The 27,517-nt window shown below is 45.1% G+C and overlaps 1 protein-coding gene across 1 annotated transcript in view; it reads left to right on the forward strand.

Moving 5' to 3' along the window:
- The window catches only part of Ptprg (protein tyrosine phosphatase receptor type G), a 707,594-nt gene that overhangs the window by 626,590 nt on the left and 53,487 nt on the right, over nt 1-27,517 (forward strand). The window contains 2 exon segments of the mRNA XM_047532314.1: nt 9,435-9,567; nt 21,857-21,943. Of these exon segments, the coding sequence (XP_047388270.1) occupies nt 9,435-9,567; nt 21,857-21,943 (220 nt within the window).

Below are 27,517 nucleotides of genomic sequence, written 5' to 3' on the forward strand. Positions count from 1 at the left end.
ACCACGTGATGCTGCAATCGAGCACCCACTGATGGTACCAGTTGTCAGTGGTGGCAGTCTGGTGGGTTAAGGACCAGCTTTGTTTGTTAGACTTGGAATTAATTTTAGGAATTCTCAAAACCCTCACTTTTCCAATATCTCATTGAAATAGAGATGACAGGCTATCACTTGGTTATCTAGGTCTGTGGGAAATGGTGATGGAGCCTTGCTCAGGACAACTACCGACTCTGATAAGGGGAAACAAATAGTGGCTCTAGTCCAGCTCACATGTGGAAATGGGAATGAGCATTGTTGCTCTGCAGTAGTGGCTCATGGTTTATAGTTTGCATATGAGGTATCCCCCCAAAACTTCTGTGTTAATGCAGAAATAGTCAGAAGTAAAATGATTGTATTGTGAGAATTGGAACCTAATCAGTCTGTCCTAGTTTGAATGAATTAACTGGGTGGTAACTGTGGGCAGGTGGGGTGTGGTTGGAGGAGGTGGGTCACTGGGGATGTGCCCTGGAAGGGTTCGGTTCATCTTTACCCTCTCAGTGCTTCCTGGCTGCCACAAGTAGAGCAGCTTCCTTGGCCATGCCCTTCTGCCATGATGTTCTGCCTTAACCTTGGGCCCAGGGTAATGGAGTGAGCAACCATGGATTAAACCTATGGAACTGGGAGCCCCAAACAAATTTTTCTGGTCAGATATTTTGGTCACAGCAACAAAAAGCTGACTTATGCATATCTCTAGAAAAAATATAAAGGCAAACCTTGGAGCCCTGTAAAACCTCAGCTGCTTTACTTGTTGAATAGCGTCCATTCAAATAATTGGTAAAAATGTGGAGAAATGGGAACTCTCTGTGCTAATGGGAAGGTAGAAATGGTATATCTGCTCTGGAAAGCAGTACAGCGGTTCCTCAAAAAATTGAAAATATAATGACTATGTGATCCAGCAACTACACTTGTGGGCATAGAGACCCAGAATGATTGACAGCAGAGTCTCAAAGAGATATATGCACATCTAGGTCCATATTTATCTACACAGTGGCCAAGAGGTGGAAGCAACTTAAGTGACCATTGATGTATGAGTGGATAAATAAAATGTGGTTGTGTATATGTCCAGTAGAATATGATCCTCCCTGTAAATGGGAATTCCATCACATGCTACAGCATGGATTGGATGAGCTTGAGAACATTATGCAAAGTGAAATAAAGCCAGTTGCAAAAAGACAAATCCTGTACCATTCCACTACCATAAGGTACCTAGATTCGTTGAACTCATGGAATTAGAGTGTAGAATGATGTTTGGCAGAGGCTGGGGGAAGGGAAAATGGAGCGTTGTTCAATGAATATAGTGTCAGTTCTATAAAATGAAGTTGCCAAACAATATACTTGACACTACTACACTGTATACTTAAAAGTGGTTAAGATGGCAAATTTGATGTTATGTGGGTTTCTTCCTTTTTTTTTTCTTTAACTGGGGATTGAACTCGGGTGCACTTAACCACTGGGCCACATCCCTAGCCCTTGTTTTATATTTTATTTATTTAGAGATAGGGTTTCACTGAGTTGCTCAGGGCCTCATTAAGTTGCTGAGGCTGACTTTGAACCTGCAATCCTCCTGCTTTGGCCTCCTGAGCCACTGGAATTACAGGCATGCACCATTGTGCTCAGATTTTTTTTTTTTTAAATAATAATTGAACAAAGCAGCAACCACCCTCATTTCTAGTGGGTGGCTATTAATGACAGGTGCTACTGAGAACAAATGTGACATTGCCTGGGATACAAGCAGACTGTAGATTCAGGAGTGTTCAAACCGTCCTTCTCTTTATGTCTCTGACATAGAAACATGCTTTTCCCTACTCATGACAGTGCCCTCTCAGATCCAGGCTATTTTTATGCCTGACAACATAGAGGTCCTTGCTCCGTAGCTGAGGATGAGCCCTTAGTGCAGGGCAGGAGGCGATTCAGTGGGTCCATCTCGTGCATCACCACCCGTAGCATTGATAGTACATTGTACTCCGTTTTTATTTGCTTCTACTGGGATGAGAGCCAAGCCAGTAAAAGGCAAACAACATTAATTCAGTGATGACATATGCCACTGAAAACTGTTTTTCTTTTCTCTCTTTAAAAAAATTAAAAAAAAAAAAAAGCAGAATGGAGGTCTGCTTGGTCCTGCCGGATGCTGGAGTGGAAACGGGGAGAAGGAAAGGCTTTGGGGAGGTCATCAAACCTTCCCTGCCTCCCTCCTGCATGTGCTCAGGGAGAGATGCTTAGTGTTCTGCTTCAAGGTTTTGGAAGACATGTCTGAAGCAGGTTCATTCTCTTGAGTCCTGGCCTTGGGGACCTCCCATCTTGCAAACCTCCTAGTGACCATTCATTGCACACCCTATCCTTGGGTGGAGTAGTTGGTATCAATTAATAACCCATTTCCCCCTTCTGTCCTTGTGCACTGATCAGTGAGAGGCAGGCCTGGAGAGAGTATGGAGAAGGTCCACATTCATTGAGGAGAATGCACCTCGTTGTGTAGGCAGAGGAACAGCGTGGTTAATTTCTAATTGGTAGAAACATAAAATCTCTTCAGAAATAAATTGAAGTACTTTGTGCAGAAACAGGCTCTTGTGTTGAGCCAAGTTAGTGATGTCAAGGTCAAGGTCAGGAGTTTATGAAGCCATGATGTTTACTTTTTTATCTTAAGGCCTTTTTAAAAGACCTAAGTTAGTGTTGTTCTGGTGATTGGTTGGGTCCAGGAACCATCCTGCACGCTGAAGGTCAGTCAGCTAGAGTGAGCTGAGAGTGGTGAAGAAATCGGATCCCATGGGGGCATTGGGGAGTAGTGAGGACTGTGGCAAACTGACTAGACTCCTTGACTGAAGGGAGTATGTTGCTTGGTTCCAACATGTGCTTGCCATGTGGAAATTGAGGCTTTTGTTGTCAACCTTTAGCATTGCCAGGAGAAGCTTCCATTGCTGATAATTAAGTAAATTCATATTTAAATGTCAGCAAGTAAGTCGCAATTTAAAAATAATTACTGGGGTACCATGGTCTGGTACCATGTCAGACACATCCGTGGGTTGCCACTTCACGATTTGTGGCAGGCAAGAATTGAAGGACTAGATTTCCCTGCTAGGGAACCTGCATAATCCAGATGAACCAGAGAAGGTGGTTCAGGCCAGGATCTGGGGATCAGGGAGGGAGATGAGCCATCTAGTATCTGGGAAGCCTGATTACTGGACCCTGCAGGAGGCAACTAGATCCCACAGGAAGCTCTGAGTACAGGCACTTGGCTGGCCTCTTGTCTTGTGACCCTTCTGACTGCTGTTCATTATACATCATATCCACAGGGGGGTTGGTATCAGTCGCTACCGCTTTCCCCATTCTCCTCCTGGCAATGGGTGAGATCCTGTCATCCTCTCAGGACTGCTGCTTGGTTCCAAGGAAGGGGAGAAACATTGCCAGGTGCCTCCTCTGTATCAGGTACTGAGCCTGAAGCCTGACTGGTCAGGAGCAGCTTCTCAAGTGTGTGATCTGGATACTCACAATGTGCTCAGAAGGGTCCTGTGCTTGCCTTCACATTATACTGTCCCCTTCCTGAAACTCTAATAATTCTGAACAAGGACCCCATGATTTCACTTTGCATCTAGCCTTATAAATCATGAAGCTATACATCACAGTCTCCTTCACGTAGATTATCTCATTTAATCCTAATGAATCCCCTGAAATGTCAATGTGAATCTGTGACTCCCTTTGATAGAAGACCAGATGCTCTAAGAGAGGAAGTCATTTACCCAAAGCCACACAGAGACCTGAGTCAGAATTTGTGCCTAGGTCTGTCTGACTCTCACGTACAGGATTATATCCTCACAGCATACTATTATCTCAGTTATACTAAAAGATCTATCATACAGGTGTCCCAATCCTTGCCCACAGTTTCATTTTCCATAGTTACTTGTAGTCATCCTGGTCTGAAAATATTAAGTGGAAAATTCTAGAAATAAACAATTTTAAATTGGACACCATCTGAGTAGCCCGAAGAAATCTCAGGTCAGGGATAGGAGTCATTCCTTCGTCCAGTGTGTCCATGCTGTATATACTACCCACCTTTTCATTAGTCACTCAGTGGCCATCTTGAATATCACATTGACTGTTCAGTCACAGTGCATGTGCTCAGGTAACCCTAATTTTACTTAGTAATGGCCTCAAAGTGCAAGGGTAGCCATGCTGGCAATTCATATATGCCAAAAAGAAACTATGAGGTCTTTCCTTTAAAAGTTCTCAGTATAGGGGAAAAAAAATCATATGGTGAGGTTGCTGAGATGTACTTTAGAGTCAGATATTTTGAGAGTGAGGGAGACTATATTCCTATAGCTTCATCCACGGTCATTGTAAGTCTTCTAGTTTTTCTTAGTGAACTGCTGTTGATTTCTTAGTGTGCTTTATTTATAAGTTAAACTTTATCATAAGCATGTTAACAGGGTTTGGTGTTATCTGCGGTTCCAGGCATCCACCAGGGTCTTGAATTCATCCCTGCAGATAAGGGGGGTGCCTCTAGTATCTTCGGGTCTCTGGAGGTGTTGGCGTGGGGTGGTGGGTCCAGGGTGGGGCTGCAGCGAGTGCTGCGTTCCTAGTAGTTCTCAGCGGTTCGCTGACTTATCAGGACCACAAACCAAGTTGCGCAGCGAGACAAGGGTCTTCCTGAAGAGTAGCAAGAGGCGTGGTGTGGTCTTGTCTCGGAGCAAACCTGGAGACGCTAGCTTTTTACCAGCCAGGCGGCTCCCCTGCTCCCGGCCCACTCATCTGAAGTTCTTCTGACTGTCACTTATGCACTTGGCGTTTACAGGGAGGAGTCAGATGCCATAGACACCCAGTGAACGCCGCCATCTGCCTGTCACCATGCTAGGATGTTGGTGAGGAAGAGAGTAGTGATGGTGGCAATGGTATGATGATCATGCTGCTGCAGATCAGGGGGTGATGGGGGTGATGACAGTCACAACAGCTTATATTAGCCAGGAACTGGCAAGTGCCAGGAAACCTTCTGAGTGTTCTATACATACTCTCTCAATCCTCACGCCACCACAGTCACTAGGCAGTAGTATTATTTCCTTTTGCAGAGGAGGAAACTAAGGCACAGAGAGGGCAGGCCACTTACCTAGAATTGCACAGCTAGTGGGAGGCAGAGCTCTATTACTGTTCTGAACACAGACGGCAATCAGCCCTGCTCAGGGGACCTGCAGTAAGAAAAGGACAGTTATGACTGTGATGTGTACAGTAAGAGCAGCATGAGATGATGGTGACGATGGTACATACTTACCCTTTGCCTAACACCCTCCTAAGCATTCTTTGTGCATCTTCTCATTGAATTTTCCCAATTAAAAGAAATAGGTATGTACAAATAGAGAAACAACATGTATCCCATTTGTATATAGTAATAAAAATAAATAAATTAAAAAAAAGAATGGCAAAAAAAAAAAAGAAATAGGTTCCTTTTTCTTTTTAATGTTATCATACTTTTATAACTTTATTTTTAAGTGGTGCTGCAGGCCGAACCCAGTGCCTCACACATGGTAGACAAACACTCTATTACTGAGTCACAATCCCAGGCCCAGAAATAGGTTATTTTAATCCCATTTTATAGATCCAAACTCCAGACCCAGGCTGGTTTAAGTTATAGGTCAGAGGTCACACAAAGTGGCAGAGCCAGGGTTTGTGTGATCTCAATTTTCCTGAGCTCTCCAGAGATAGCACAGACTGAGGGGTCATTAAGAGCTTCCAGGGACCAGAGGGAAAAGGCATTCCTGGCCTTTTCCCTCTGGGGCAAAGGCAGAGGTGGGACTGTGGCCCAGCATGGTCACCGACGCAGTGGGTGTGGCTGGAACACAGCAGGTGGGGCAGGAGATGAGGCCAGGGTGGGATGGTAGGCCTTGCTTTCCAGAGACTCAGGTCCTCCTGAGATCACATGGAGCTCCTCAAGAGAGCGACAGGAGCAGATTATGATGGTAGGTCACCTGGAAATGGAGTCCAATTCCAGGCCCCTGTCACAATGAATGCAAAACAGTGCTATGAATGTGGAAACAAAATCGGCTTCATCATGTCCCATGTGGAAAGCCAGCAGCACCCGTAATTTGCTCTGGCCTTTCTCTCAAAGACCTGAGCAAATCCAGCTGCCTGCCACGAGGCAGGGTCAAAATCCAACCATCAGACACGAGGGTCGTGAGTTCAAAGCCAGCCTCAGCAACTTAGCAAGGCCCTAAGCAGCTCAGCAAGACCCTGTCTCTAAATAAAATATCAAAAGGGGCTGGCATGTGGCTCAGTGGTTAAGCAGCCCTGGTTTCAATTCCTGTTATCTAAAAAAAAAAAAAAAATGTTTTCAGAATCGTTTCCTCAAGTTGCTCGCACTGCAAATTGTTGCCAACCTGAGCCCTCCCCTGCAGACACTGCCATTTGGGGACTGTCCCCAGTGGGATTTCAGACAGCATTAAACCTGCCTACCTGTACCCTCTCCAAAAGTGAAATGTTAGATAAATGACACTGGCGAAGCACAAGTTTGAGCTCAGCTCTGACCCAGACGGGCTGTGAGTTCAAGTCTACATGGACTTTTCGTTTTCTTCTCCGACAACAAGGGGTCCCTATTGGTGGTGACAGTCTTTCCTCTGTCCTGGGCCTCTCTTGAGAATCTGATGAAAGCTTTGAATGCTCACTTTGGGGAGGAGGAGGGAACAGGCGTAAGTGCCAACTCAGAGAGGGATGTGCAGTTCCAGGGACAGTGTAATATGCCACTGATCCTGACGACCAGATCGCCATCCCAAAGCCCCTCATGAGGCCAAGAAATTCTGGACTGGTCTTACTGGTTTTAGCATGGCCAAAATGCCATGGGGCTGATGTTCAACGGCTGGAAATTGTGTGCAGGACGATTTGGGCCAAGAGTCCTTTTCAGTGGTTCAGGGTGTAAAAGAGGGAGTTTTCGTTCTGCCTCCACCAAGCAGTAGCACAGGCAGGAATCCTTCTCTGTAAGGAGTCCCCTTGCACCTGAGGGCTTCCCAGGGTAGATACTGAGCTAATTGGACATGTGACTTATGCTGTCAACCCTCCTGACATTTTTTTTTTTTCCATTATCAGGACCTGCAGGTCTTGGAGATGCCCCCATCACCAGCCAGATGATTGCCTGGCTGTGCTGACCCCTACTGGGGCCCCACAAAATTATTCCCATTTGCAACTCTGGTTCCTCTGGTCAGTCACCATGACTTTGCAATAAAAACATTTAAGTGGAGGGGAGCCATGTGTCACCCCAGCTTCATTCCCTGCAGGACCTTCTGCCTCCCTTGGGGCTAAAATCAGTTCCCTACAAGGCCCTGATGGATCTGGCTGCTAGGTCTCCATCTCGGTTCCCCTCCTCCCACTTGCCCTCCCAGAACACACCCCTAGTCCCCGACATTTAGCTGACTAGCATTTTTCAAATTGCGCCCTAACTTCCTGAAGGCCCTGCATGCATGCAGTTTTCCTTTGGCCTCTTGTGCTTCCCCTGGGCCCACATTCATTGCGTTCAGGTTTGGTTCAGAGGCAAACCCCCTCTTTAAGTGACATCTACCCCATGGACATAGGGGTGCCTCTGGGTGAGTATAGCACCATGACTAACAAATAGCAGGAGTCTGGCAAATACGGGTGCTGGGTGTGGTGATGCAGACCTGTAATCTCAGCAGCTTGGGAGGCTGAGGCAGAGGATCATGAGTTCAAAGCTAACCTCAGCAACTTAGCAAGGCCCAGAGCAACTCAGCAAGACCCTCTCTAAATAAATAACTTTTTTAAAAAAAAGGACCGGGGATGTGGCTGAGTGGTTAAGCACCTCTGGGTTCAATACCTGATACCAAAAAAAAAGTTTCCAGTGAAAACATGGTGCTGACAGAGATGGGCAGGCATTAGTTCATTTATAAAGGCACTGTTGAGTAAGATGCCCCTGGATGATTTGTAATCAGTGTGCTTCACCCACCTACCCCTATCTTCTTACCTGTAAATAGGGGCCCACCTGAAACCACGAAGGTGTTGGATATAAAGTAAACTACAGAAACCCCGGGGAAATCACTGTAATGCATCTCTCTGTGACTCAGGAGTCTTGCCTCTTTAAGTCTCTGCATCTGATGCCAATTATTTCTTTCCTGCTCAGCCCACCTTCTCTCCCTTGGAAACCCAGCCTGATTAGCAGCACATTTAGTCCATCCTGCAGAGGGACACTGTGGGCCGGCAGAGTGCTGGCCTCATTTTTGCAGAGCAGGTGGAATCTTTGCTGAGCCCAGGTCAGCCGGCAGCCAGCTTTGGGTTCCTCAGGGGGCTTCTCCCTGCGGATTATGGTTAACCTTTGCTTCCTGGTTAACCTTTGCTACCTCATCACCTGCCTGTGGGGGTGGGCTCTGGGCCTCTGTGCTGACCTTCACCCCAACACCTGGCCACTTGCAGGTACCCGCCCCACCTTTGAAAAGGACAGGTTCCTGCCGAGGCTCCTGGAGAGGGGAAGGAGCCGCCTGGGTAACAGGTATCTGTTGACCAGGGAGAATCCTGAACCAGTTCTTGAACTTTCCCCACGAACCCAAGGTTGTGGCTGCTACTTAGAGATGGTCCTGTGCTGCGAGCCGTCGGAGTTGTGCCTCTCCATCTTTGCTTGTACTGAAGCTTTTGGAAGGAACGGGGGTAGGTGCCAGAACCGAAGGAAATGTTGGAGAACCAGATCTGAGGAAAAACAGGAGGCTGGGATCTGGGTGGTGGGAATCAACAGGCCGAAACATCCGGGTGCCCCAGCCGGGGGGTGCCGTTGTTCAGCCTTTGTCACTTGTGAAATTCCAGGGCCAGAGTGCCACACCTATCCTTGGTCAGGAGACTGGGCAGACCCACATTTATGTGGATGTCCCACCAAGGCCGTTAAGATGGGGTGGTTTCCCAAAACAATCCAGGTATAGTCACTGTAGGAAGGTGAAGTGAACAGGACATCAGCAGGGTTAGGTAGCCCTCTAGTCCCCGCTGGCTCTCTTGGTGACGAGTAGTAAAACCCATGGTGGTGTTCCTCCTTCCCCCGCACTGGGGAACCCGGGAGGCTCTCTGGTGGCTCTTCTCTACCCCTTTCTGGAAACTTAACCACATTTGCATAGTGTATCAGAGTCCCCTCTATGTTGGTAATGTTCTTTGAGTTCGGCTGGACGTCCCCTTCCTCGGCTCCATCAGCAAATCCATCCCTCTGGCTATCAGAGAACGCATCCTGCAGGTGAGGCCGTATTTGGTCTGGGATGGGACAGGAAATGGGGAGAGGTGCAGATTCTCCTCTTGCTGCCCGCCTGGCCACAGGGCAAGGCAGAACAAGCCACCCAGTTTTCCGGAAACCAGGCAGGACTGGATGTGGAAATCCTCATCCTGTTCTGGCTTCCCAGCTCTGCTCACCTCTGTCCTCTAACTGGGATGGTTTCTCTTTGCAGCAGAAAAGAACACCTCAGGAATGATCAGCCGCCCTTCTCCAGGGAGGATGGAGTGGATCATCCCTCTGATTGTGGTCTCAGCCTTGACCTTCGTGTGCCTCATCCTCCTCATTGCTGTCCTCGTTTACTGGAGGTGAGTGATCCAGAGGGCTCCTGCAGCACGGTGTGGGGTGGGCTCTGGCCAGGTGTCCCTCACTGGGAGAAGCCGGGACCCTCCCCATTCAGAAAATTGAGACAGCTGGGTATTTCTAGTGTTTCCACCTGGGAGATCCTGTTGTCTCTGGAAGACGGTAGAGGCCAGAGCCACTTTTTAGGGGGAGGTATTTATGGTACACTGCTGGGACTTAGTACCAAAGAGTCAGGGGGATTCCAGTTCAAGTCCCAGCCCTGCTGCTTGCTGAATTCAAATCCCATTTCCACTTTAAACTGGAGTTTCGGAACCTGCAAAATGAGTTGGTAAGTTTCATAGTATTTCTGGTTTCTCTGAGACCACACTTTATTTTGTCATATCCACCGACTAATTCTGTACCTTAAATTTTTTTTCCTAATAACTTCTTGCTGAAAATCAAATCGGGGGTGATAGGAAAATATTCAGCGGGCACTTAACACATGAGATAAAAATGGCAGATTATAAGCCAGCCTTCCGTTGCTGTTATCTTTGAAGTGATTTCCAGTGCATCCTTGTGGAGCCAGCTTGCAACCTGTGTTGAAGTTCTGGGATTTTAGCTGTATAGTCTCAGCTGATTCAGCTGAGTCAGGCTGGCCCACTTGGCACCTCTCGGATGACTACAGGCAGCTTCTGCCCTTGATCTTAAAAGCTTCACCAGTGACAAACAGGTGAAGCTCTTTTTTTTTGCATTCATTCAGTTAATTTTGAGCCCTTTCCACGTGCCAGCTAGTCTTTAGGATCTTGTGATACAAAAGAGAGCCAAACATAAATCCTTGCTCTCACGGAGCTTCCATTTTAGTGGAAAAGACAGGCGACAAACCACGCAAATAATTAAAACATCCAGTTCCTGAGCTGCTAAGGGTGAAATGGAGAAAACTCAATCAGGAAAGGAGGGGGCATGCTGGGGTGCAGACTGAGTGTGCAGAGTGGTCAAGGAAAGTCTTACTGGCCAGTGACACCTGAGGGAAGATCTAAGCAAGGAAACCAAATGGGCTCCATCTGGAGCGCATTCCGAGCAGAGGAAACAGAAGTGCAAAGGCCCTGAGACAGAAGCATGACTGGCATAATGCAGGAGTACCCAGGAGGTGTACCTCGCTGGAGCACTGAGTTCAGAGGGAGAATGGTAGAAGAGGGTGTCGGGAAGAGACAGGGCAGAGGAGGAGTGGGTCATGGGAGGCTTGTGGGCCATTGTTAATATCGACCTTGACATGAGTGTGGTTTGGTATAGAAGGGTTCCAACTTCAGGATTGCTTGGGTGCTGTGCTAAACGTAGTTTGAAGAGGAGCCAGGGGAGAAGCAGAGTCCGTCAGGAAGTGAAGGAAATGGCAGGGACTTGGGTGAGATTGTGCAGGTGGTGAGTAGTAACTGCAGATAGATATATATTGAAAGCGGATTCAACAGAATATTCTGACAGAGTGGCTGTGTGTTCTGGGGTCTGTTCTCAATCGCTGAGAGCAGGAGGGCAAGGAAAGGATCCTTTCAGACCTCCGCAGGTATCCAACAATAACTGTAGGGCTATTAGTGCTAGATTATGAAGTGCATGATGTTTAGGGTGAACACAGGAAGACCAGACTCGCCTCCCTGTCACCCCTTCTCCAGCAAATAGTAATTTGCTAACAAATATTTGTCTGGAGCCTGCTAGTAAATTGGAGGCTGCTAGTGCATCCAGCTGAGCATGGAAAGTTAGAGATCTGCATGCCGGTCTCTCGGCTCTTGCAGTTTTGGTCTCAGTCTCTCCCACAGCTCTCTGTGCCACAAGTGACCCCCATTTAGCAATTTGAGTGTAAAGAAGCACCTTGTACACAGGAGTTCTAGCAAATTCTTCAGGACTGTTTCTGATCAGCCCACCTTGGGTCTTCTGCCCACTTCCTGAGCAGACCACTGGGGCCAAGGAGGACCATGAACCTAGTGACCAAACAGGTCCAAAATCCATGTTTACTGTACCTTTTTCAGTATGACTATGGACATGGCTAAGACAGGTTTACAACCCTACTGCTCAAGGTATGCTTTACCCTTGAGAAAACAACTGTTGATATTCCTAAAAATCTTAGTTAAAATGGGAAATAATTAACGACTCCTGCCTGAAGTATTTTTATGTGTGTGTGTGCACGTATGTGTATGTATGTATAGACACACAAGCTTTTGAGGGAAAGATTTCATATATATGTATATAAATTTTCTAATACGTATATAATTTTTCTAATATATGTGTATATAACTTTGGAAAATTTATATATAAAGTTGGTTTAAACTAACCAGAGCTTTAGCCTTCATCAGTAGAGCCTAGATTTGTGCTTTTACCAAACTCTTTAGTGCCTATAGCACAAAAATCAGTGCAAAAAAAAAAAGTTCTTCCAGAGCAAAGAAAATAAAATTGAATTAGTGTTAGGATGGATGCATTGGCTAAGCCGGAGGAGACAAGGGTCTTTCTTTCTGTCCAAGTTTTTTCATATTAATGTGGAAGCAGTGGTGCTGGGAGCTCACATAGAGAATTGGCACACGTAGAAGAGACGTGCGTGTCCCTTTGGCAGTGCAGTTTGGAAACTGGAATAGCAGTGCTTCTCTTTTGCCTTCTGAGGCCTGGTGGGAGTGGGTGATTGGCAAGTAGACCTGACATAAGTAGAGCATGGAGGCAGAGCAAAGCCTCCTGAGTCATTTCCTCGGGTGGCAGGCCCAGTGCCAGCTCACTGTGACAGCAGTTTCTACCACAACCAGGGCCCAGTCATTTGCAGCTAGTGTTCTAGATTCTGGGTGTGTTCACTTGGAGTTGTTGACACTGCGATTTAACGGGTGATGTAGTGAGAAATGAAGCCCGGGCTCTCTGAATTCCGTCTCCCCACCCATCTCCCACTGTATGAGGATGTCGATTCCTGCCCGTGTTCAGCGGGTCCATCTCGAGTGCCAAGCACTTGGGTGGTACTATCCCCTGTGGTTCTTAGGAAGCTCTGTGCTAGGTACTGTTTCTGACCCTTTTCTTTGAACTGGGAAAAGAAAGGGAATTGCCATTTGTTGAATGCCCATTGTGGGCCAGGCACTGAGCAGTACTGTCTTGTACCATATTGCTCAGAACCCTTTTCTGTTGCAGTCTGACAAAAATCCATTTCAAATTGTCTAAGGCACAAGGAAATGGAAAGTGTTGGTTGATTCAGAGTCGAACATTTCAGGAATGTCAGGCCTGGTTGGACTTGGAAGATGGAACAAGAACATATGGCCTTGGCTGGTGTGGTCTGTCTCTGGGATCTGCTCTCTGTGTGGCCTTTTCTCTGAGGCAGGCCTCTGCCTGTTGCAACACATGGTAGCCTCTTTAAGTCTTACCACGTAAGACTTAAATCTCTCTATCGCAGTGGAAAGAGATTTTTCCTTTAATAGTTCAGTTAGTGGAAGGCTGAGGCAGGAGGATCACGAGTTCAAAGCCAGCCTCAGCAGCTTAGCAAGGCCCTAAGCAACTTAGCGAGACCCTGTCTCTAAATGAAATATAAAAAATGGTTGGGGATGCAGCTCAGTGGTTAAGAGTCCCTGGGTTCAATCTCCCCCCATCCCCTGGCAAAAGTCCAAGTCCTAAGATGGTATGGCTCATGAATGACTTACGCTATTTGTCCATCCCCAGAGTCAGGCCTCTGTGTTTGTTGGGTCTGTATCTTAAATTTAACTCTGGAGCCCAGACAGAGATGGGGTCAGTGCCATTTCCATGAAAACCAGGGGTTAAGAACTGGACTAGGGATCCTGGCCCAGAAAGGAGACTAATTTAGAACATTCAGCTGAGTGTTTTGATACTTAAGAAATCATAAAGCTGTTTGTGCTATTGCATGGGCATGGACCCATTTGCAGCCTTCCGTTTATGCAGTCCTTAGAGTTTCTGCCATACGCCATGCTGAGCCTGTGACCTGAGGTTGACGTCCCTTGGCCCTCATGGTCATTGGAAGAGATGGATGAGTGTAAGAGTAAGAAGAGTTTTTGGAAAGGGCTTCAACCCAGCCTGGGAACACAGCTGGGATTAAAAATTTTTTAAAAAAATAAATAAATAAAATTTTAAAAAAACCTCCCTGGAGGATCTGCTGTCCAGGCTATAAGCCAAGGAAGGAGCCCATGGACGGGTGAGGCAGAGAGAGCCTGGCCTACTGCAAGGAGACATGGGTCGTTCTCACGAGAACATGTGGGACAGCAAGGGTCAAATCAGGAAGGCACTGGATGCCATCCAAAAGGACATGTGTCTTGCCCTGAGGATGACTGAAAGGTGTTGAAAGGGCCCACGGTCCAGGAGTGCAGGTGAGAGGCCATGCTGTGTCCTGTTTAAATGGGAACGTGGGTTCTGAGTCACAGCCTGGATTCAGAGCCAGGTTCCACCAGACTTACCACCCGTGAGACTGGGGAGTGTGCATACCAGGGAGCTAGCTGTCATCCCCAGAGGGTTATAGGCAACTGGTTCTAGGAAGGTGAAAAAACCAACCTGCTTTGATTGTAAAGCCTAAAGCATATCCATGTTGGGTGTTCTTGGTGTCAAAATCTCATGGAGTTGGGTGATTAGGAAAAACTGCCTCGATAGGACATTCGGGGAGGTACCAGTGAAAAGCAGCCTCAGATGAAGTCTCCTTTACCAGCTTCAGTTTCCACCTCTGCAAAGTAGAAATGTGCCACCAAGTTCCCAAGGGGATTCAGTGTTCGCTGTGGGAAATGCCTCTTCTGGTGTCTAGTGGATGGATGCATAGACATTTGCCACCAGAGCAGATTGAATTCTGGGTCCTGAGGTGCTTAAAAAGGTTTTAATAAAGAAAATGAAATTTACAGCTCTCAATAAATGCCATCCCTCGAATGTAATCCCATTGTGTTGCGGTACACAATTTCCAATAATGGGACTGTCACATAAAAACAATATTTGAAAAGAACTTTTGGAATTTCCTTCCTAATTCATTCTTTGGAAAGCTGAGTTGTGCAGAGCATCCTAGAAATAGCTAAAAGTCATCTGTTTAGAGCTAAATATAGTATAAATGTAGGTTAACCAACCAAGCAAAACCACTTTGGGCCAAAAAAGGAAAGGGTGACAGTAAAGTTAATGAAATTGGTTTGGCTGATGCTCCTGATGGGGTGACAGCAATTCCAGAGGAGGACATGCCTGAGTAACTAGGTTGAAGACATGACCCCAGCCCCCACCTCCACCCAAGGGAACAACTTTGAAGCCCAGTGGGCAGTGTAGTTAATTCAGAGCTGGCTGTATTGAGTTTACTTCATCAACCCTGCAGAAGACCAGTGACCCAACTGGACACCCTCTGGAAGACTGATGGAGTTGGGGCAAGTCCTCCTCCACAGTGGCTCCCACGTTGCAGCAGCAGACAGCCGGTTCTCCGCTGCTTGGCCTGGAAGTGGAAATTTCACTCCCATTCACTCATCACTAGCTCCAGATGGCCACACACCCAAGGACACAGACGAAGTAGGAGAGTGCATGGGTGTTCGTGAAACACTGCCACAAATAGCCTTAAATATTGAGGCCCATTGACGTCACTGCATTCAGCAAGTTTCCCCAAAGTGACAACGTTGGAAGCCAGTCATTAATCTCCTTATTTCATACATGACCAAAATTTAAAAGTATGGGGACAGATCTCAGATATTTGTATATCTGAGAGACCTCAGACAGAGGGTCCCCTCGGGGACTATTTGAGCAGTATTTTGACAGTTAGTAATGTAGGTCCATAGGGAGAAATGTATTTTTTTAAATTTTATATTCTTTTTAGTTATACATGATGTTAGAATGTATTTTGACATACATACATGGAGTATAACTTTAATTAGGATTCCATTCTTTTCATTGTATGTGATGTGGGGTTTCACTGGTCATGTATTCATGTATGAAGATAGGAAAGTTATGTCCCATTCATTTCACTGTCTTTCTTATTCTCATCCCACTCCCTTCCCTTCATTCCCCTTTGTCTAATACGGTGAACTTCTATTCTTCACCCCCTTACTATGTGTGAGCATCTGCATATCAGAGAGAACATTTGGCCTTTGGTTTTTCGGGATTGGCTTATTTCACTTAGCGTGATAGTCTCCGGTTCATTCATTTGCCAGCAAATGCCATAATTTCATTCTTCTTAATGGCTGGGTAATATTCCATTGTGTATACATACCACACTTTCTTTATCCATTCATCTGTTAAAAGGCACCTAGGTTGGTTCCATAGTCTAGCTGCTATGAATTGAGTTGCTATGAACATTGATGTGGCAGTGTCCTTTGGGTTTAAACTGAGGAGTGGGATAGCTGGGTCAAATGGTAGTTCCATCCCAAGTTTTTTCTGCAGAGAAATGTGTTTTCTAATATCTTTGGCAGGGATGTTACAAGTAGGATTCTGCAATTGTCTTTTGAATGGTCCTTGCAAGGGTCTGCCTTGGATAGATGTAGGATATAGAATCCGTAATGCTGCAGAAGTTGTAGTGAAGCAGGAACAAATGTGGTGGACAGCTTATAAAAATAAAATCGGCCAACAGTTACAGGAACTTGCCTCTTTCTGCAAATTGCACCCTGTTAGATACCTGGTAAATATTGCAGTCTGCATCAGCCATGCAGTGTTTCCAAGCTATTGCAAATTATTCAGAGCAATTAAAAATCAGAGTTCCTAAAACCAAGATGAAATCAACTCAGTAGTTTTGAAGTGTGCCATTTTGGCCTTCCTATTCAAGATGGTGACAACACACCTTTTGAATTAATAGAAAGCATGTTCCAGGAGTTGGATCCCCTGCCTTATGAAGATAAGCTGTTTATATGGAATTAATGTTTCCGAAAAGACTCAGAGCAGCACAGCTGCTGCCACTCAGAAATGAGAGGAAAATTTGGGGAAAGTTCCTTTTTGATCTGCTTTCATAATTTGAAGTGGATGCTGGGGAGAGGAGCTCAGTGCCCAGTATACAGTCCGTGTGCAGCTCTAGGAGAGTTTAGCTGCTACGAAAAGGGAATTTGTGCGCACTTAGAATTATACAGATTGTGAAGTGTCTCCTCCCCGCCCCCCGCCCCTCGCCCCGGGATCATAAAGGAAGTTGCGTTCAAGGTAACTCTTTTCTTTCCAAGTCGTGCCCGGGAAGCTGCTTTGTTACTTGGCTAGCCAAAAACTTTTATTGAATTCTCACCATCCCGGATCAGTGTTCAGCAAATAATATCCCCACCTAATCAGCATACAAATCTTTGGAGGTAGTATCATGATGTCCATTTTGTACATCAGAAAACTAAGGCTTGGTAAAATGAGGTGATGTGCCCAAGTCACAGTCTTAATCCCTGGTGGACCCTGGACTTGAACCCAGCCAATCTGACATCTGACTTCCTCACTTGCTGTCTTCCCCATCACATGATCTCAGCTCAGATTTGGGAAGAATGTGCCTGGGGGGTGGGGCATTCAGTTCCTTCCACAGCCAGCTTTTGTGGCATGTGTTCACCTGTCAAAAAGACAATGTAGGAGTTTGGGGAGCTGAGGCAGGAGGATCACAGGTTCATAGCCAGTCTCAGTACCTTAGGGGGGCCCTAAGAAACTTAGCAAGGCCCTGTCTCAACATCAGGAATAAAAAGGGCTGGGAATGTGGTTCTGTGGTTAAGTGACCTGGGTTCAATCCCTGGTACCAAAAAAGAAAGACCCTGTAGGAAAAGGAACTAGCTCCTGCACCACCTTCTCATTGGTGGTGGTCACCAGTGTGTACCTGTGGCTTAGACTTGCCAAGATCACGTGGAAGAAAACCTCAGGGACCGACATGTTCTCCAGTGTTCTGGAAGCTGAATAAGGATGTATCCACTCAGTGATATCTCCATTACTCTGAGAAGGTTTTGATGTTGTATAACATAACCTGTTTGGTCTCAGTCCCAGCTGATTGGTTTCTTGATGAAAAACTTATTATCTCGTTAATCATAATTCTAACTTGGAAAAGGACTTTCCAGAAGTATAAACCAGCTTCTCAGATGGGTGTGAGGTAACCACATGGTTTTTGGGACAGAGAACTGGAAACTCTTAAGTAGAAATTGTAACAGTGGACCCGGATTTGTTAAATTTGACATCGGAAAGTTGCATGCCCTGAGTCGGGCACAGTGGTGCACAGGTGTGGCTACTCGGGAAGCTGAGTCAGGAGGATCTCGAGACCAGGCCAGCTTGGGCAGCCTTGTGAGACCCTGTCCCAAACTAAAAATTAAATAGAAAGGGCTAGAGACATAGCTCAGTGGTAGAGCACCCCTCTGGTACTAGGTTCAGTACCCAGTACCACTTAAAAAAAAAAAAGGGTTTCGTGTTCTGATCTGATCTGGGAAATGCATATTCCTCTTGAGCCATAAGTCTGTGGCAACTCAGTCAACACCAGTTAGCCACACATGCCCATAGAAAAGGGCTGCTTTTAGTCTGAGTCCCTTCTTTAGACTTTAAGAGATTTTTGCCACGTTTTGGTGCCTCTTCATTAAGAATGCCGTTCGTGAACACAAGTGAGTTTTGTTGACATTGCAATTTTTTTTTTCTTTCCTGGTTGTTCAGTGGGAGACGGAGTGTCATAAATACAAAGGGAGCGAACCGCAAATGTGTGGGGGATTCATGTTGGCATAATGGAGATTCGGGCAAACAAACAGATGCGTGAGGAAGTGGAGTGTGGGCGTGTGGTAACAAGCCTGTCGTGCCCAGGGGATGACCGAACACGTGTGCCTCACTGGAATGCCGATCCCTCCTGTGTTCCCACAGTAGCAGTAGCGATGCAGATAGCCCGGCGAGCTCCCTGCACCCATCTGCTCTGTGGCCGACGCTTCCACGTCTACTTGCTGATGACTGGGTCACTCCCATTCCACCCCAGCAAAGCCACCAGCATGCTAAGTATACAGTGCACTAAGAATGGCTTCCCCTAAGCAGGTGACACCAGAGGGATAGCAAAGGGGAAACAGTGCCAATAAAAACCACTAGTAATGGTTGAATTAACACGAAGCACGTGTTACATTATTGAATCCTGGAGCAGCCAGGGGTGGTGAGCAAGCTATCAGGGAACGCATCACCCTTGTCCTGAGAGAGATGTGGGTCATTTCCCCTTCTGGAAATGACCTACAGTGGGATCATACAACTCGTAGGTTTTGGAGTTCCTCTTACCTAGGATTTTGTATTGTGTGGCCAGTTTATTCCCTCCTTTGTTCATTCAGTCACCACTTTTTATGCATCTCATTGCACCAGGCTTTGGAGATTCATTCTGGGGGTTCCTGTTTTGCAGGGGGTGATAGCTTAAAGGGATAGATGAGCAGGTAAATAAAGGTTCTCCCAAACAAAGGTCAGAAACTCCAAACCAGTGCTTTCCCAGCCACTTTTATTCAGCTGCTGTATCATTTTAAAATTTTTGAATTATCTTAGAAATAAGATTCAACTTAAAAGCCCAGCTTTGTGGGTTCTTGTGGCAAATTGGAAGGTCTGGCAACACTGTTCTCATTGTCTCCTGTGGCACTGTTGGGCTGGATGGCGCCAAGTGTGTGACCCTTTTGCAAGGGACACTGGTTCTCCAGTTAGCCAGTCTCTGCCCTCACTGCTGTTTGCCACCTGGCTCCTGTGGGTGGTAGCATTAGACTCCCCGGGGTACGGTTTCGATTAGGGAAATGGTGTGCTCCAGGGATTTTGACCTCAGCCAGAGTGCAGGGGGAAAGAGTGGGAGTTGGGGAGGGCTTCCTGGAGGAGTGGATGTTTGGGCTCTGACTTTTGCAGAATGAAGAAAAAGGACAAATGTTTGTTCAGAGGCCGCTGTGAGCAGTGACCTGGAAGCACTCAGTCATGGCACGTTGAATATCACCAGGGGCCAAACTCCTCTAGACGCCCTTCCTGTATGCAAAGCAAAGGCTGCTTCCACAAGAATAATCAGGATCTTTTCCAAGGGATTCTGTGCGTACGTAGGCACAGGGTTTTCAGTTCCAGTTGCCCAGTGTCGTCTTGTGTTGCGAGAGTAAAAATGGAAAAGTAGGTCTTTAAAAAACTCTTTTGAAGTCGAGAAAGATCAGACTATCTAAGAATGATTTTTGGTGGCTTTATGTGATCACCTCTGTCTTTTCAGCATAAGACCACTCAATGGACCTTGGATTGGGGGCATCTCCCCCGAATCCATGTCTTCCCCGGAACTTGTACTTGTGGCCATATTTCAAGACTTTTTTTTTAGTCATTAGGAATCATTTTTACCATTCAGCTCTTCAAAGCCTGACAGTGTGTCAAGCCAGTGGGGAGAACTGGAGCACATTTTGTGATGCCAGAAGATGACTTGCTCGGAGGGTCTGGGTTTGTGATGACACCGTGGGGTTAAACTGTCCTGCTAACAGGATTGGGGGAGGGGAGGAGAGCCTTCCGAGGTCCCTGGCTATTCCAGGAGGTGGGCTCCTTTTTTACCCTTCCGTACAAATGTGCTTGGAGGTTGTGGCAGCTAATGCCACAGATCCCAGGCAACTTTTTGCTCAATAACTGTTTCCCAAATGGCTACTCGGGAGCCTTTCAGAATTCCAGAGAGCTGTCAGTTGTTATAGTAACCGGCCCCCTGCTGTCGAGTTGGCCCTGAGATGCCAGTGGAAGCTCTTGGAACAGGCTAAGCACATAGTCATTAGACAAAAGCAGGGCAGGATACGCAGCTGAAGGCTGCTGTTTAAACACAACTCTGTGATACTTAAAAGACTGGACTGACTCTGTTAGGGAAGATGGATGCATTCTTGAATCCAGCTCGCTTTACAGGAGAGGGAAACTCCTTGGATGTTGAGTCTCTCCTGGTTAACAGCCACCTCTTTGAATTTCTCAGAATTCAGTGTCCTCTCTCCCAGGGTTGATGGGTTTGCATTTGCTCAGGTAGCCCCTTGATCATTAGCTATTGATTGTGTGGCATTTGCTTCTCAGCGAAGTGTTGTCAGTTTCCGGGTGGTAGTTTGAAGCGCCTGTGATTGTATGTGAGGAAAAGCTGCGGAGATAGCCGGCTCTGCTCCAAAATTCCCGAAAGAGTGAATCTGGCAGAATTCAGAGTAGGGCTAAGGGTTGAGAAGAAGTCTAAATATTTGAGGAAGCTGCAAATTTCAAGTTTTTATGAAAATTTGTAAAAACATTCCAACACACTCGTGATTTCTTCAGATTAATGTTCGGAGCCACACAGCATATCTGTGACGTTAGGGGGACAGTCATTGTAGTTCCAGAATGTTCTCAATAGAGGGAGATGAGAAGTTCTAAGTTACTGTAGTCCCTCCCCCTTTTCAGTCATATTCCCAAGTTTTGACTTCTCCAAATTCTGGTGCCTGTGCCAAGCTCTTTTAACCAGTATAGGGTTAATACTTACCAAAGAAAAGAAGACATGTATGAAAGAAGAAAAACCTAATGGTGAATAACTAGAGGGTATTTGTTCCTCGAAGTAAAAAACTGCTAAAAAGCAAGAAGTGACTCAAAATTGTATCTACCTACCTGATTTCATAGTTATGTGCGAGATTCAGCAGAGTGTCCAAAAAACATCATCCATTATATCTGGGATGAGGATAGGAATCATTTTCGTGTGAAAGCCTATAGCCCAGGTGGTTTGAGGGATCAAATATAATTAAGCAGACATTTTCAGGTATTCTGTGGAAAAAGTACATCTTTCAAAGTCTGTAGCTCAGTGTCATATGCTATGGTTATTTAAATTTTAAAGGGAAACTAAATATAGTACTTTATATATAGTAATAACTTGCCAATTGCTGTCCCCATCTCCCTGAGATGCCTCTCTTATGTATTCCACAATCTGTATTGTGAATCTGGAAAGTGTCCAGAGATGACAGGATCGCATGGCGAAAAGACGAAACCCCAGACCATTGGTCTAATAGTAGGAAATTGAGAGAAAACCGTGGTAGGAAGGAGGCCCAAATGGTCCCCAGGAGATTCCTGCAATTCCCATGGAATTTCAAGTAGGGCAGCTGCCAAAGCTGAAAGAGAAGGTCTCTAAATGACATGGTCATGATCATACTATCCTCATAGCCTCGCCTCTGTTAAAATCAGGATAATGCCTGATTTTATCTAATAAATAAGGTGCACTTAAGAACCAAGACTGCATTTCGTATTTCTTTCTAGCATCAGAGATCTTCCTCAAACATACCATCTTTGTGAGCTTCCTCCTTTGGGGGGAAAAAAAAATGTCCCAGTGAGGCCTGAAAACCTCTCAAATAAGGCCTGAAATCGGGGATGTCTATGCAAGAGGGAGGGGAGGGCCTGTGTGGGACTCGTGGTGGCCAATTGGAAATACTGTCTTCTACACCTGTTCTCTTTTGTTTTTTGTCCCTTTAGAGGGTGTAACAAAATAAAGTCCAAGGGCTTTCCCAGACGTTTCCGTGAAGTGCCTTCTTCTGGGGAGAGAGGAGAGAAGGGGAGCAGGTGAGGGGCGGTCAAGCTTAACGGGGGTCTCGACGGCCGGGACTGGCTTGCGGAATTTTTGTTTGGTTGCCTTGGGGATTTGAGTCTTCTAGCTGAAACTCCCCTGCTCTATTCCAACCCCCGAAAGTAAGACTCGTAAATATCAGCTCAGCCTGCTGGTAGCTGGTAGCAGTAACAGTAATGCGTGTGCTTGCTTGGCTTTGTTTGGCAATGGCGGGGGGATATTTCCAGATTGTACATCCTGGGGTGCTCTGTGTTCGTGTGTCTGTGTGCTGCATCCGTTTTCTTTCCAAATTTTCAGATATTTGCATGTTTTAGAGCTTTTTTTTTTTAATTAAAGTGCATGAATTTAGCCTTATAAGAGAAGAAAATCTTTTTGAAACCTGAATTTATTCATAATTAAGGAATGAAGATAGGAAGGGGAGAGAAGTAAGCAAATGTGAATATACTGTTCCATAAGAAAGATGAACATTGTTTAAAGCAAAATGCATGCATTGTAGACGGTGTGAATACTTTATTGAAAAATTATTGTCCTGGAGAAATTTATAACAAATGTTAAGTCATGAATTCATAATCTTAATCACTACACTGAGCCTCTTGATAATACTTATGTAAGGCTTATCTTAGGAAAACTGTATAATATTATAGTCTTTTAATATTAAATTGGTAAGTAGGCTAATTCACGAGTATGATGTCATGAATACTATCTTTTTGCTTTCCTGGAATCCATTTATAGGAATTTTTTTTTACATGGAATGATTTGTGTCCATTTGTAGTAGATAAATCACAATATTGAGACAAAATTTCTATGCATTATAATCAGATATACTTATGATATCTGAGATAGTATAATACAGGAATTTTGACAGATTAATGAGAAAGTCCATGATATATCTTCTTTTAAACAGTACAGTGCAGTTTTGGCCTTGTAGACAAGCAGTGAATGATTGCTGGCACTGGTAATGTAATTCTTTTCTTTCTATCATCTGTTTTCTTATTGATGTTTTTGATTTCTAATACATTTTCAAAACTCCAAGGAACTTTAATAGAGTTCCCCTCTTTATAGCTTTGAATTCAAAGAGCTCTTTTTAAAAAAAAAAAAAAAAAAAAAAACAAACAGGAATTGAACTCGGGGGCACTTAGCCACTAAGCCACATCCCCAGCCCTTTTTATATTTTATTTAGAGACAGGGTCTCACTGAGTTGCTTAGGGCCTCGCTAAGTTGCTGAGGCTGGCTTTGAACACATGATCCCCCTGCCTCAGCCTCCCACGCCTCTGGGATTATAGGTGCACGCCACCACACCTGATGTATCATGATTTATTTAAGCAGTCCCCAAGGCTGTCTTTGGGGTTGTTCCCCATCTTTTGTTATCACAGACAGTGTATTGGTGAATAATTTGGGGTCATACTGCCAGTGGATAACGTGTAAATGCAGGGTGAATTCAGCAGTATCACAGGGTGGGTGCACTGTAATTTCCATGAATGATGTCAGTTTGACCTCCATGGTGGGACACACAGGAGGGTCCCTGTGAAGCACTGTCTGACCAGTCTGTTCCTTTACAGCCTCCCAAGAGGTGTGCTGGCCTTTTTGGCCAACTTCATCAGTGAAAAAGAAGTGGTTTCCCCGTGTAGTTCTAATGCGTCAGCTTTTATTTTAAGGGAGGTTGAACTATTTGTTTTTCTATAAAATTTGCTTATGTCTTCTGTTCATTTTTCCTTTGTGTTGGTCTCTTTCTAATCCATTTGTAATATGGATTGCAAATGCTTTCCCCCAATAAGCAGTTTCCTTTTTAACTATGTCGATAGTTAAAATTTTATATAATCAATAAAACGTATCTATATTTTTATTTTCATTTTCTAAATTTTGAGTTAGTTAGAAACTCCCCAATCCGAGCTTACTTTTTTAAAAGTACTAAGGATCTAGCACTGAGCAGCAATCCCAGCCCTTTAAAGTACTTTTTCTGGGTTTAAGTTTTAATAATAAATTCTCAACTCATTGGGAATTTAATCTGGTAGATAGTGTGATGTGCAAAGCAACCTTTTGTTTTCCCAAGGTGATCCCAAATATTTCAGTACTACAGTAAGGGACTGTGGAGTAAAGAGGCACATGGTAACTTAATAAATCCTTAAAATACCACTTTTACAGCAAAACACAGACCATCATGATGTTAATGAAATAGCAGTTGCCAAAAGGCTTTTCCCAGAACATTTGGATTATAAATACTGAAGAATAATGTGCAGTAAATAAAATGAGAATTCATTTCCTACCTTCTCCCAAAATGAGTTGGACCACAGCATGAGCATTAACATTCCTAAGTCAGTGGGGGCTGTGTCTGTGCCCTTCGAACAGGGGCAGATGGGATGGAGAGTCCCTCTAGCCTCAGTCCAGATGTTCAGAATGTTCCAGGCTCAGGTCCAAAGGGTGAGGCAGCTGCTCAAAGCCCCAGACGTCAAGCCATCTTTTCTAGGTGACTGCCGGGGACCTTGGGAAGTACCTTGCAGGGCTCACTTCCTTGAAGCCAGCTGCAGTACAGAAACCGACCTATTAAGGTACCTGTTGTCAAAATGTGGCTTAAGAAGCTGCCTCTGCTCTCTTATCTCCTGGAAAGTGTTGCTTAGACTTCAGTTGTTCCTACCAGTAGGATCTGTCAAGGATCTGTTGACAAAGCTCATGTTTAAAGAAGGCAGTTCATTGTCTCAAGACCACTTTTGTGTCTGATTTGTTAATTTTCTCCCACCTTCCCAAGGACATTAATGGCAGGCAATCTGAATCATCCAAAACAATTCTCACTGCAGAAATCAGATTTTTGTCACTTCCACCTACAACAGAAGTTGTCTAGCACATTTCTTCTACCCAAGTGAAATCCAAAATATCTAGAAACATTTGTTTCCTCATTTAATATCTGCATCCCCAACCACACCGCCATCCCTCAGATGATGTCGTTGTTTTTCTCCTCTCCCTTTCTTCCTTTCCTCCCCTCCTCCTATCTGAGAAGCCCTACTCACCCAAGCTGTGACAACCACGTGCCCCAGGAATTCCAGGGAAGCCCCGATGTGAAGCACAGTCACGTTTGTCAGATCTCAAGTCCCCTTTTATGGTTTGGAAAATCTGCCAACCAGAAGTATATTTTGATTTCTGAATTTGTCTCTCTGGAAGATCCCTTCCTGGGAAGATACTACCAGTGTAAACTGAGTGGTATAAGCTGAATCACTTAACAAGCAGTAAAGGAAACTCAACAGTGAGGGAGTTGTTGTATATGAAAGATCTCAACTTAGAACTTCCATTGGCTCCTTTCCAAGTAGAACCCCAGAGTCACTTCAGGCAGACACTCCTGTCTGAGGGAAAGCCCAACGATACTCACAGGCTTCTCCTCCTACTGTCACTTATATGTTTTGCCCTGATGAATCAATTCGTGTCTTTTTAGTATAGTTCTCAATCATCTTCCTTGAAGGCACATGAGTGTTTCCAACTTTCTGTGTCTGAGTGGCTCCTATCCATTTGCACAAGTAAATGTGAACGTGATTTCTGTTCTTGACAGCATGAGAATAAATGGAATTATTAGGGGACGTGCCACTGTCAATTTAAATGACAGTCTATAGATCAGTTAAGATTGCTTGATTAATATTCGTCAGCCACTGGGGCCAACTGCCCACTGTAGTCTGCAATTAGAATTTTGAGCTGCACAGTGCCAACAAGCACCTTCTAACCTGATGTGATTATCAAACCATTGAGCTTAGTTTGAAGATAGTGACTTGATTTCTAACCCTGTCAAAAGCTCATTTGTTTGTGAGTCTTGAGTTTCACACAAGTCTGGAAACCAGGTTAGAATCCTCCTCCCAGACTGGGCTCCGCAGTCAGTGTTGGGAAGGACAGTGTTGTTAGGTTAAGCCAGGGACCCAGGATGGGGACAGTGTGACATCTCCCACTTGTCAAAGGGGATGAACATGTTGACCCAGAAGTCTGTAGACCTTGGAAGCCCCCTGTCATCAAAGTAGTTTGGGATGCCTGCTCTTGGAGTACCCTTTGTCATAAACAGGAAAGCCGAGTGGAATTCAAGACCTTTCTGGACTGAGTGTCAGCATCTTGCTTCTATAAAGTCTTGGTCAGAAGGGCAAAAAGAGATTTAAGAGATAAGTCCTAAGAAAATGGTTAACCCGTATCAGAAGCTGTCTAAATAGGTCCTGGAAAAACAAAGAGCAGAAAGGCAGGTTGTTATGTAGAAATCTGGTCATTCTGGGTGTTAATGCCTTAACGTGTCAGGTTTCTGGAAGGAAATGGGGGAGGACACTAAGTCATGAGATCCTCCAGCTATCTTTATTGTTTTGAAGGATAAGCCTCTCAAACTGGAATATGTATTACTACTTATAAAATACTATGGAACAGAGCAGGTGTGTATATGTATGTGTGAGTGTGTGATTACTCAAGAGTGCCAATTAAACACACTGGAGCCTGTCGTGTGTGTGTGTTTGTGTATGTGCGCTTGTGCTTCATTGTGGAGCTCTGGGACTTGAAATTGACAGCTAATTTGGTGGATGCTTACTGCACTCTCATGAAGATCTACTCTGCTTTCTTAAGAGTAGAATTTTTGTTGTTTCTGGAAAGATCTCTATCCTTAAATATCTTCCTTATTTGAGAGGATAGAAAGTTATTTTGAGGAATTGTAGTCTAGGAGTAAATGTCGTGACCATAAGCCTCCCATGTCCTGTGGGCTTTTTAGAAGACTTTTAGAAGGTAGACTCATGCATCCAGGCACATTCCTACCACAAGGCCTCATGCATGCCAGGCTAGCACTTTCCCACTCAGCCATATCCTCAGGCCCACCGTTTTCCCTTTTGATGATATCTGCATCAACATACTCACTGTGAAGTGTGAGAATCATTTTAGGCCATCGCTCTTGGTGATCCTCGGAGCCTGTTTCATTTGAGGAGGAACTTTTAGGGGTAAGTTGGTTGAAAGAGAATTGGATCTAGATAGAAAACTGAAATTGTGTGCCCAGTGGCACACTGGAGTCCTTTCAGAAAGTCTATCTCCATTCCCCTGAATTCACAATTGGAGATAGTACTCCCTCTTTGAACTTGTCACAAGTTGGAAGTTTTAAAGGCACTACAACTTGTGGATATTTTTCCTGTTCTCCAAAATCCCTTTTTATTTTCTCTAGACACTTCTGATGGTCAACAAACAATTCTCCACCCCCGTACCCCCGTGGGACTTCTCAGAAATGAGCAAATTAAAATGAAATGTCCAGCTGCTTTTCTAGAATATGAAACCTGCCATGGAGAATTGGTACATGCAAAGGGATCATCACAGTATTGTGGGGTAGTGAAAAGCCCCCATCAGTGCCGGGGCCAGAGCGGACCCCTAAGCAATAAATTAAATACCAACAATGTAGTATCTCCATGAAGTGAAAGATTAAGCAAACATTAGCAGTGAGGATGCCAGCTGTATTTGTTATCAAGGAGATGTGTATAGTATGATGGCACTTTGTTATTCAAAAATTTAAAAACCAGAAAACAGCCATCTGTCAGAATTTGGGTGACATTACAACAGCAGCCCTCTGATTGATCTCCTTGTTC

This window comes from Sciurus carolinensis, chromosome 17 (assembly GCF_902686445.1).
Source record: "Sciurus carolinensis chromosome 17, mSciCar1.2, whole genome shotgun sequence".
NCBI lineage: Eukaryota > Metazoa > Chordata > Mammalia > Rodentia > Sciuridae > Sciurus > Sciurus carolinensis.